Source organism: Simochromis diagramma, unplaced genomic scaffold, assembly GCF_900408965.1.
Source record: "Simochromis diagramma unplaced genomic scaffold, fSimDia1.1 OVJJ01000602.1, whole genome shotgun sequence".
Taxonomy (NCBI): Eukaryota; Metazoa; Chordata; class Actinopteri; order Cichliformes; family Cichlidae; genus Simochromis; species Simochromis diagramma.
The window spans coordinates 6,274,737-6,286,546 of NW_024387040.1; the positions used below are offsets into that span (position 1 = coordinate 6,274,737).

General features: G+C 42.2%; 2 protein-coding genes across 3 annotated transcripts; both read right to left on the reverse strand.

Annotated features, from left to right (window-relative positions):
- Positions 1 to 175: 175 nt before the first annotated feature.
- Positions 176 to 6,755, reverse strand: cpb1 (carboxypeptidase B1 (tissue)). 2 transcript variants are annotated; one of them, XM_040044547.1, is made up of 11 exons: positions 6,736 to 6,755; positions 4,090 to 4,165; positions 3,887 to 4,011; positions 3,675 to 3,774; positions 3,478 to 3,579; positions 2,745 to 2,849; positions 2,544 to 2,654; positions 2,337 to 2,427; positions 1,772 to 1,974; positions 850 to 934; positions 176 to 545 (listed from the first exon to the last, which is right to left on the reverse strand). In XM_040044547.1, the coding sequence occupies exons 1-11, from the start codon at positions 6,738 to 6,740 to the stop codon at positions 358 to 360; spliced, it is 1,191 nt and encodes a 396-aa protein (XP_039900481.1). In that variant the 5' UTR covers positions 6,741 to 6,755; the 3' UTR covers positions 176 to 357. The 2 variants fall into 2 exon arrangements, with proteins under 2 accessions (XP_039900481.1, XP_039900480.1); XM_040044546.1 differs by lacking the exon at positions 6,736 to 6,755 and adding an exon at positions 4,411 to 4,536.
- Positions 4,817 to 6,784, reverse strand: agtr1b (angiotensin II receptor, type 1b). The gene has a single exon (XM_040044553.1). It carries the CDS (start codon positions 6,782 to 6,784, stop codon positions 5,693 to 5,695), a length of 1,092 nt encoding a protein of 363 aa, XP_039900487.1. The 3' UTR covers positions 4,817 to 5,692.
- Positions 6,785 to 11,810: the final 5,026 nt, after the last annotated feature.

Here is an 11,810-nt window from a genome sequence, read left to right on the forward strand (position 1 = left end):
TCTTAAAGGTTGTGGTATACGTTTCTAAAATGTTTCCCTCTTAATTTGCATTCATTGCAGCAGATGATGAGCCCTAAATTGAAAGTGTTATTATTGCTGTTGTTCGTACGCAGTAAAGCCTCTGTGTACCAGACACAATATTATCGTATACACATAAAAAAATTGATTCAGCGTGTGGGGATGGATCATTGATTTTATTGTTTGCACTCATCTTGACATTCTGTCAAGCACAGTGAGGAAACATGGCGGGTGGTGCCCTGTATCCATGGATACGGGCAGGAGATGGCTGAGAGGTTGGAGGGGCTGGGGGCTGGTACAGAGGAGCCGAGTTGGCAGGGGTCCTGGCAGTTCCGCATTTTAATAGAGGTTCTTCTGCACGTGGGCCGCAATGTACTTGACGGCCAGCATGGTCTCCTCGCATGTGGGCTTGATCTGAGACTCGGGCAGCAGGAAGCCATATTGACCCTCGTCACGCAACTCGAAGGTGTAGGAATATTTCACTCCCAGGTCGTAGGCCCAGTCATCAGAGCCTCCAGCAGCGGGGTCTAAGGGCAGATGAGGAGAGAGTGAGGGAAATCACTGAGATGGTGACATTCTGACAACCTGGGACAGTCTACATGTGTTTTCATACACATTTTACTTCAGGGGGGCAAAAAAAAGAATCCCTTGCTTGAAATAGCTGTGGCTCATGATTGCCTTTTGTGGTTTCAAGAGGCCACATTTCTCAATGGAGATGGGTGCGCTGAGAACACACCATAATGCATAATGACAGAGGTGGAAATAGGTTATCAAGCTATCACTGAATATGCAATCTTCCCACAATAAAGTGTGACTATTTGCTGTACTTACAGATAGTTGGAGCACCGGGGCCGCTGGTGTAGACTGTGCCATACAGGCTACGCAGAGCAGAAGAAGCTCCCTTAGCAACTGCCATCTACAATACAAAATACAAACAAAAGTCAAATGTGTTATAGAGTGAATTAATTATAAGGTTTAAACTATATACATGTATATATATCAACACAGTATCTGAGTATATCAGACTGAGCAAAGGTGTGTCATTGTCTGGAAATGCTTGAATTTGGAGGACTTTTTAATGTAAAATTTGTCACTTTAAACGAAACGAAGCACGCACACAAACGACACCACCTTTAAAATACAGCTGTTACACGTTATAAATACATGCTTTTCACCCTGCGGGTTTCCAGTAACATTTTTAGTGATATTATAGAAAGCAGTAAAAGCATCAGTGAGTTGCAAGAGGAAATGAAACCCCCAGAGAAACGCACAAGCAGGAAATGATATTTCTGGCCAGACTGATGAGTTATGACAGATCCCTGGAGTTCTTTTGTTCTGTAAAGTGTCAGAAGACAGTCTAAATTACAAGTGAGTAATAGAGAGGCAGAGACGTGTGATCTGCCTCAGTTAGTGTGAGAGCTGGAGCAGGGGTGTGAGTGTTAACTGTGCAGCACCACGGACACCCCAGTGAGAGGTAAAAGAGCCATGAGAATGAGCCATGTAAGCAGGGAGTAAATGATTTGCTGCAGCTAAGTGTGGCCCTTAGATAAGAGTAACACAGTAATGGGGTGGGTAGAGTTATATATGTTTATATTATATGATCTATTGTAAAACTTTTTATTTGCTCGTATTCATGTATATCACACATACAGATCATTATTTGAATGAACCGAATTCATAATTATACATAGCCTGACTCAGAGGTAGGTTTTGTACACTCACTGCAATGCTAAGGCAGATAACGGTGACTTACCAGCTCGTCATGGTCTGCAGCTAACTCATAGGTGTAGGAGTAGGGGAAGAGCAGCATCTGAGAATAGGAGTGGATAGTGATGTAGGCCTTGATGATGGATTTATTTTTGCGGATGAAGTCAGCAAGATTCTTGGATTCAATTTCCGATTCAGGAGCGGTGCCACAATAAGTTTCGCTGCAGGGGTTGGTGGAAGCTCCAGTGGCTGCAGTCACATAGCAAACCACGTATAAAAGTTTTCTTTTTCTTTTTAAAATTGTTAAATAAAATGACATAATAAATTACAAACTAAAAATGTTACCAAGCAGCCAAACTGTAACTAAACATATTATTGACTTGCCAGATTAAAATACATGGAAAATCTATATAAAAAAAAAAAAAATACAGTTCTATGTCCTGTCCTTAAACCTGATATTTTTGCTGAAGTTTTTTGTATTTGTTTAAAATAAATTTAACTTTTTATGGAATGCCTATTAACTGACATTTAAAAATAACCAATGCAATTGCAAATTACCCCAATTTTTCTTTTATCAGTCTAAGATTTAACTGTTCATATGTCATACTTACTGCACCAGCCAGCATTGAAGTTTCTGTTTGGATCAGTCCCAAGGCAGCTGGATCCAGCGTTCCTGGAGCGAGTTTTTCTCCACATCCTGTTCTAAAGTTCCCAAAATGCATACAGATGTGCATTAAATGCATTCTTCGAGATATAGCGCAAGGATGTCTTCTTTTAACTAAGGCAAACAACTTAAGTTTGAATGGATTGTAACGTACGTTTGTGTGGGTGAACACGTAACCATCGACGTTGAAGACGGGCAGAACAAAGACATCCATCTGGTCGAGCAGGCTAGTCATCTGAGAATCACTACCATAGGCGGTCACAGCCTGAGGAAGATTGCAAAAAAATTTGTGCTGTAATCAGTTATATTCCTTATTTGTAGGTGCTTGCCTCGGTCATCCTGGCGTCTTCCTTACCTCATTGACAAACCACTGACAGAAAGCATGAGAGATCCACTCTCTGGCGTGGAATCCACAGTCCATGAAGATGGCAGGCTTGGTGGAACCAGACTTCTTACCAATCTGTGGTTGTTAAATGTAATCACAAAACAATTGTTGCATGTAGTTATAATGTAAATTAAAAAATAAATTCTTTAATGTCTGTGAAGGTTCTCAGTCATCCAGGTCATCATAGTCTAAGGAGCTTGGAAAGAGGATGCCAATGTTCACATTTTGGACAGAGAGGACAGATGGTTTGAAAGAGGAGTGAAAGAAGCCATTTACGTCCACTGTGAGCGACCATCTTTGAACAGAGGCGGTGGTTTACGACACCAACTGTCTGCCATCTATAATCCAGTTTTGAGATCCCTTCCCAGACGCCTTAACGCCCACTCACACCCTGGGCCATCTGACCTCAGGAAATCACATGATAGGGTTTCACAATGGTTTCACAATGAGCTCATCCGAAACCCTGGCTGATTGTGACCCGCACCTGTTTTCACACCTTGGCTCATGCGATTAGGTAGAGGATAATCAGGGGGTCCTTTTGTCCCTCTTTGGGGGGAAACTCCCACTGGGTTTAAATCTGGGACTCTCCACCATTTGACCTTAGAACTGAAGAAGCTTCTCGGATGAGAGGTGAAACGTCTTCAAGCTTTTCTTTCCAAGCTCCTTAGACTAAATTCTTTAATATTTATTTGGGTAAGCCTACCTTGAGAACTACCATGGGACGCCCCTCATAGGTGTTTCCAATCACCTCCTTGCTGATCATATCAGAATTGGAAGTAGCCATTGAGTTCATCCATGACTCAATCTAAAATAAACAGGACAAATATGGTAAGGAATTACTGAAAACCAGAAAAGAAAATCAGAATTGAGATCGGCGCTCTTAAGGGTTTCGACTCTTACATTGCTCCAGGTGTTATACTTGGTGTAGCTGTGGGCTCTGGGAGAACCCTTGTTTTCAATCTGGCGATCAACAGCCTCCTGAACGTCATCAATAAAGACCCTGAATAGGATTTAATTAAAAAGTGTCACAGCATTGCGTGAAGAATGTAAATCTGGGGCACAAAATATCCAGATAAATATCGTTTAGTTTAATTGTTTGTCTAGCGACCTACTCTAGCTGCATGCCGCTCTGCTGCAGGACGGTGAACACCATGTCCAGGTACTGAGCAGGCACACGGATGTCCACGCTCATGCCCACAGTCACCTGCTCAGCATTTTCTGGGGTCCAAAAGTCGAGCTGCAGATGGCAGCAAAGTCAAACACTTGAGCAATGAAACATATGTGTGTGCCTGTATGTGTGAAAGCAGATGGGTACCTGAACACTGTTAGCCAGTTCCCTAATGACTTTCACATGTTCATTAAGGACAGGCTTCAGACGCAGAACTTTATCACTGTTTAAAAAAGGGGGGTGAGAGAAATCAACATTATAAAATAGCATCGACAAACACTTTGCCTTCACTCCTCAGCAGTTTCTTTGGAACACAGTAATACCCTTTGCATAAGCCACAAACTTAGGGAACGCAGGCTTATATAGTACTTCTATTATTAGAACTGCGTCATTATATTTTTTGTGTCATCACATGCTGTAGTTTACAGGAATGCTGTCCTTTTTTTTTAAACAAAAGTGTAAATTTACCCCTCAAAGCGAGTGACGTCAGCGAGGGCAAAAGCCACCAATCCAAAAAACAGGAGGACCTTCATGTTGGCAATGAAGCTGGCTTTCCTTGTGTACGACACTTATACCTCGCAGCTTGCCGTACATCCACCAATCTGAGTCTTTTACGCAAAGATGTGTCATACGTCCTTTGCTGTGTCGCTGGTTTTTTTTAGGTGTTACGTGGAAAAACAAGAGCCTGCATGATGCACTGTCAATGATTAATAGATTCAAGACGTGTTTGAGGCATTTTTAAACCAAGGTCATTTGATTTGGATAAGTCACAGTTATCAGAAGTGTTTTTTGTAATGTGTGACTTGCTTTCACGACTAATCAGGATGATTTGTCTCTTTTTACACTCAGCTATTAAAAAATAAGATCCACCATGGACTGTATTTTATTTCTTTTTAATTATATTTTCGTATTCACAAAATGTACACCTACACGGTATAAAAAAACACACCTGTCAAGTTTAAATACCACAAAGACAACCACCAAAGACACTGACAATGATCTCCCAGCCTGGATTATTTACATGGCACTCCATTTTTGATAGCATGTCACTCCCAAACTTGGTAGCATTTCAGTGTTGATATGCAAACAAATATACATTTTCACAAAGAGGACATAGTCTGACTATACTATATAACATACGGAAAATAGTTACTGAAGTCAGATATGCTGCAAATATACATTTACATGACATTTTGCAATACATTTCCAATTATTTCATGTATGTTGCCACTGGCAGAGCATTCATGAGTGGCTTAGCACTTTTTTTTAGCATTGTTCCAACTAGTGAACAACCTGCTGAGAGCAAAGGATAGTTATCACTAGACACTATAGTACTGCACTGTATCATCGAGGCACAATGCTGACATAATTTTGCAGAACATGCATATCTTTTTATAAATAATGGGATAAGTGTTCAGTAATTCTGTATAATATTTTCTTGCAGAGCCATACTATATTAATATGGCTTTTTTTGTGACACTCTCATTCATTTCACAGGGTTAGATGGGAAAATTTGCCAGCATGCTATGTGACATGGAATGGTATATGAATAAATATTCTGCAACTACAGAGGAACATGTGCACAACATTACAATCATTGTGGATGTTTCAGTGCTGGGTAATACAGTTGGGCATGGAGAAAAAAAAAGAATGGAATGTCTCCATCCCCAGGTCTTTGACCTCAAACTGAAAGAGCGAGGAGAGGTCAACTGTACCCTGTTTCTCTCTCCCCCCCACCTTTTTTCCCCCTTTACTTCACGTCAGAGGAGGCATTACTTTTGACTGCAAGGCTCAGTGCCTCTGTGGCGCGAAAAGAGAGTGCACTCATCTTGGAGCTAATGCTCGGGTGAGGCCCGGGAACTGCACCTCGGGAGCAACGCAGCAGATGGAGTAAGTTTTTGCGAAAGTTGTGCCCCACGAAGCTGTACACGATAGGGTTCACGCAGCTATTGAAGTAGGCAATGCATATGGTGAAGGGTATGGCGGTGTCAATGAGTTCCACGATGGAGCAGTTGTTCACAAGTTTCAGTTGGGTGAGCACCTCCATGAAGTGGAATACCTGGTGTGGCGCCCAGCACAAGAAAAAGGCCAAGACAGCCGCTGCGAGCATGCGCAGTACCTCGTCGTCCCGCGAACGAGAGCTCTTCTGTATGTGCGTGGCCCCCAGCAGCGCCTGCCCAATAAGGCAATAACAAGTGAGGATGATGACAAAGGGCACCAGGAAGCCCAGCAGGATCTTCATGAGGCTGATGGCGAGGCGGAGCTCTTTCAACCACATTTCATTTTCTTCAGTCGGGTGCAGAATGCCGCACACTGTAGTGTTAGAGTGTGAGATGTCGTGGAGATCCCTGATCACCGCTGTGGGCACACTGAGCACGAAGGCAAAAAGCCAGATCACCACACAGGTGAGACGCGCATACACCACGGTGCGGAAGCGCCTCGATCGCATTGGATGCACAATAGCCAGGTAACGGTCTAGGCTGAGGGCTGTGAGGAAGAAGATGCTGGTGTAGATGTTAAAAATCACCAGCCCTGCACTGGCCTTGCACAGGAATCCTCCAAAGGGCCAACTATACCCTGTGGCGGTGTAGGTGGCCCACATTGGTAGAGTGATGAGAAACGTGAGGTCAGACACGGCAAGATTCAGGACGAAAATGTTAGCCACCGTCTTAAGCTTCATATAGCAGTAGATGACAGCCACCACCATGCTGTTTCCAACAATGCCGATGACAAAAATACAGCCATAGACGATGGGTACCAGGGTGAAAATTATTTCATGGTGTCCAGACATACCACATGCCAGTTCTAAACCGTCTGTTGTTTCTGTCGTTAGATTTTGCATTTTGAGCACCAAATCCCAAATGGAGGGTCCCTGTAGGCAGGGTTGGTCTGTGGTGACTGATACAAGCCTTGGGAGAGGGCCTCAGCGAGTCCTATAAAAGAAACACACACACAAAAAAAGAAAATGTCACAGGCAGCCCAGGAGAGGAGCCATCATTACTGCTGGCACGGCCCATAAACGCTAATCCACACGAGCACCCATGAAAATGCTCACTCTACACCAGCTCATTAAAGACCTGCACATTAAAGCCATCCTGACGCTTTATGTTATTTCTGTAAAGTAAGAAGCCATGAAAAACAGATGTTGCATGTTATTCAATATTCCAAAAATGCCCTTTAAAAACGTCATTATTCAGACAGCCTGCATTCTGCCTTCGCCTTATAATCGTCCCTCGGCTAATGAAGGGCAACAGTAAAACTGTACAGTGTTTATCAAATGCTCGGTCCATCTGGGTTGGACTGTCAGCACCCGGAAGGAGAACATTTATGCCTCGTGTTATGACCTGAGTTAATGAAGGCCGCATGGCAAAGCGCGAGCTTGGATAACAACGCCATTAAACACTAAAGCGCTGAGGGAGCAGGGGAGGAGAGGAGAGGTTCGAGGCTCCAGTCACCGTAAAAGACATGTCACGTTTTAAACCCTCGGCGCGCCGAGATACATTGTACACAGCATGAGAACTTCTAATCAGCACACACCTAAACAAACAGGACAGCAGGGATTCAGCTCTGTGGAAACTTTGCTCTGTGAGAAAATCAAACCTGCGTGCTGCGGAAAATTGGCCTCGGGGCTATTTTTTTCTTTTTTCTTTTTCTCTCTTTTTTTTATGCTTGATTTGCACAAGCTTAGAGTGAAATGGGAATATAAAAAACAAATTCTCTCCTTTGCTGAGCATCTTTATGTTTAATAGAATAGCTTTGTGGGTGTCATTAGTGGAGCTGATGTAATAATATTAGCATAAGCCTCATTTATATGACAATATAGCTGAAGAGATTACCCAAACTTGCACAAAAAACAAGAAATATTTGTGGTTACAGTAAATCCAATCTGATGCCAAAGAAAACATAACTCTGCCTTTAGAGATCATAAGTAGGCAAATACAATTTGAAGATAATGAACAACTGTTTAACTGATTTATGATTTCTTTTGTGGATGAGAAGTTAACCTTTTATTATTATACAGCTGTCACGACAGAAATGGAATTCCCTGGATTACCAGTCTGAGTAAACGGAGCAGGATTTTGCCACAAGATGGCATGCTAGCATTAGGATTTTACTCTTTACGTCTCACTGCTGACTCAGCAGGGACACAGCGCATTTTGACAGAAACACTACTGATAATTTCAGCCAGGGTGTTTCTATACATTTAGATTTTTAAAAAAAAAAAAGTAGCCATGTGCTCCTGTCACAATCTCATTGGAGTTTAAGCTACTCGAATCAACCTATTGCAGACACTTTACCTTCACATCTACTGAGCTCAGAGTCCGAGCTCCAGCAGCACAACTGTTTTATCTCAGAATAATAAAAAGATCCTAATTTTTCAGCAGATTTCAGTAGGTGAATTCTTTGAAAAAAACGAGATAAGAAAAAAAAACCCTGCGTGCACTAAAGCAACGACCCTATCTGCTGCAGATGTGGGATTTATCAAGTGTGGAAGATGTGTGGATGCCAAGGGCAGCAGAATAATGGAATATCTCTGCCAGTTTCCTGCACAGGCCCCAGTGTAACAGGTAGGATAAAGCACCGACACAGATGTCGAAGCTCGGATTCAAAGTGCGGGTGTTTTCCTTCTTAATGTTAATAACGGTGGGTGACTGTAATATCAAACCATGCAAACAAGAGCATTAAAATGAATATCGGTTTCACAGTTTGGGGATTTTTAAACGATTAAAGGAAATCTCTTGATGCTCAGAAGATTTTTGATTGCCAGAAATGGAAATAGGAGAGAAAATGGACACTCTTTTACTATTATTAGTGCAGTGCAACGCCAGTGTTTTTCCATGAGGGAGATGAAGATAGTAAGGGAACGTGTGTTGAGTTAATACAAACAAGGCTAAATGTGCTGAATATCTATAATAAAGATAAGGTGGCACAGAAAGAAGGTGACTCAGAAGAAGGCTATTTAGGGTGGCTTTGTCCAGTGAGCTATAGCTTGAGTGAGATGGCACATTACTGAATGGCAGCTATAAACCCTGGGTGACCACAGACAGGAAGGCAAACAGCCCCTTCACAAAGTCCGTGTGCAAGCTGCATCCTCTGAGACAAGACAAAAAGGCTGCAAAGGCCCAGAGTTGTTTGCAAACAAAGCTGCTTACACTGAATGATAAAATCAGGGTTAGGAGGAAGTTTGGGGACATTTCTGCCCCCCAGATCTCTGTGGCTGAATCCTGAGTGACATTATAGTAGCAACATTTGAGTCCTATTTTGGGGCATTTAAAAGTGGAATCGTTCTGGGAACATGGGATTTATTTACAAAAACTAAAAAAAGGACAAATTAAATCACTTTTAGTTTAGAATAATAGGATTGTCTAAGTTGGGACAGTGAGAAAGTTCCCATCAACTGAGCTATCTGAGGCTACCCTTAGCTTGAGAACCCAGCTGCTCGGACATGAGCACCACCATCTGGCTGTTCAAAGAGAAAACCACTAAAATCAGTGGCTGATCGAGTTAATGATTTATATCAGCCTATTACAAAGTGAGGTTCATCTTACTGGAAACAGGCCACTTCACCCCACCTTCCTGTTTCAGCCCTGTTTGGTCAACAGGATGCTCTGCAACAATGGGTGCCTCTGACTTTTGTGCATCCTGCATCTCTAAAGGTGTTAAAGAAATACAAATTCAGCATGAGTTAATTAACCAACAACAAGACCTGAACCTTAAATTTCCTCCTTTCCCTGAAGATGAACAACAATGGTGTCTAATTGCATAGTGCATCTCAGCCGTAGCCTCCTACAACTCACTTCCTCCTCCGTCTCAGCTTGCAGGGTGTTGCTTTAAATCATGAGCTTCTTGAAGTGAGGCAACCTCCCTAAACTGCTGAAGAATCTGCCACTGCATTAAAAAAGTGATACAGTAAAGCTCTCATTTTAACATGAATCCAGAAATAGAAAAACATCAAAGGGTTTAAATTAATAATACATGTGTGTATGACATTGTGACAGTGTCCATGAACTAATTAAAGACTTGACTTATGGCCTGCAGCTGGGCAGCTAATGGAAATATTGGCTCCAGAAGTTATGTCTGCATCTTTCTGTTTATAGAACTGCGCTTTCATGTGACGTACACAATCAAACAACACAAACTTGTGCCTGAGAGGCTTCCAATCATTTCTTGTACTACGACTTTGAATTACAATAACCTAGGAGACTATAAATCCTGCTATCTTTTATTTATTTCCAATTGTTTTGGTAATTCTGTTAAAAAAAGAAAACCTCGTATAACCTGAGAACAACAAGTCTCTTGAATATGGAAACACGAGAGGGGGGAATGAAACTCCTAAAAACTTTGACAGCAACTTTTACTCTGAGAAGTCTGCAGCACTTTATTTTGTCCCTTAACTTCTTCTTTCCTCATTATTACTTCAATAGTATGAATTTTGTCGCCTTCACTCACACAACTATAAATTAAATTCCATCAGTTCTTTTTACCCCTGGTTTGATTTTCCTTCACCTTTTCACGTGTTTTTTTTGCAATTAAATTCTTCATAAGCGAGGATTTTCAAAGAGCACGGAGATACTGTTTATCAGGAAGTGGATCCAATTTTCTATGGAGATATAAGACCTGGGTTTGTATAGATGGCATGACTAGGTTCTGAATTCTTCTCATTCCTACCGCAGATTTACTGTAGTTGGTTTAAGGGTTTTAAACACAGAAGAATTTCATAGACAGAGTAAACAAACAGAAGGAATAAAACTGCGCTGATTTACTTCATGAATAAAGCCAGTATGTTGTTGTGTTGTTTTATTTTCATTTGCAGGTTCTGAAAGTAATATTAGTCATTTTAGTAAATGAAAAAAAGTTTTTCGAACTGCACCAAGAATCAGCAGAAAACAGTTTCTCTAACTTATCCCTAAAATGCTAACGTTCATCAATGAAAGCAAAGATGAAAGTTGGTGAGAATCCTTCCTGAAAGCGAGGCAGTGTCAGTGCTTACCTGCAGTGCTGAACCAGGAGGCTGTTGATGCTTTCAGAGCAGGACGGGCTGAGAGATAGAGAGACCACCGCAGCGTGTCACTGACTGCCTCTGATTTAACTTAACCGCTGGAGCAGGACGAGGAGGAACACCGTCTGACACACAACCCCCTCCTCACCCCACCACTACTCTCTCTCTCTCTCTGACACACACACAAACACACAAACACACACTCTACAGTGATGAATGAGTTACACTGGAGCCAGTCAGCTACATATTGTCTTGACCCATCTTTCACTCTGGCCAACAGACTCTGCAGATACACAAACAACCACACATGAGCTCTTACACAATAGCACCTCTCCTCTCCTCCTCTCTCTCCTCCTCCTCTCTACTTTCCCCCTTGCACCTCAAGCACTATCTCCCCTCCTCTCCCCTAACGTCTGCTTTTAATCATCAACTTTTTTCTGTCTTATGAAATTGACTACTTCTGACAGCTAGAGATGATTAACGTTCCAAATCTAGCCCTGTTGCATAATCCTTTAAGGGTGTTCAATTTGGCTCTGCATTTTAATCGACTATGCAAAATCATGCTCATAATCACAGACAGCACTTTGTTCAAGTCTTACTTCAATATTTTGGCCACCTCTCTCCTTCCACTTATGTCAGCTCTCATCCAATGACAGTCCCACCGTCCCTCGTCCTCTGCACAGCATGAAAGGAACGGCCAGGGTCTGATTATGACTGAGCCTGTCAACACACTTTATTAATAGCTGCCACAAGAATCCCCTTGAATCACTATGCAACACGGGCTCAAAAAGGTGTGTGTATGTCGGGGGAGATCAGTTGGGTGGAGCCTGAGAGTTGGGACACTGCTATTTTTTCCCCACTTCTTGCT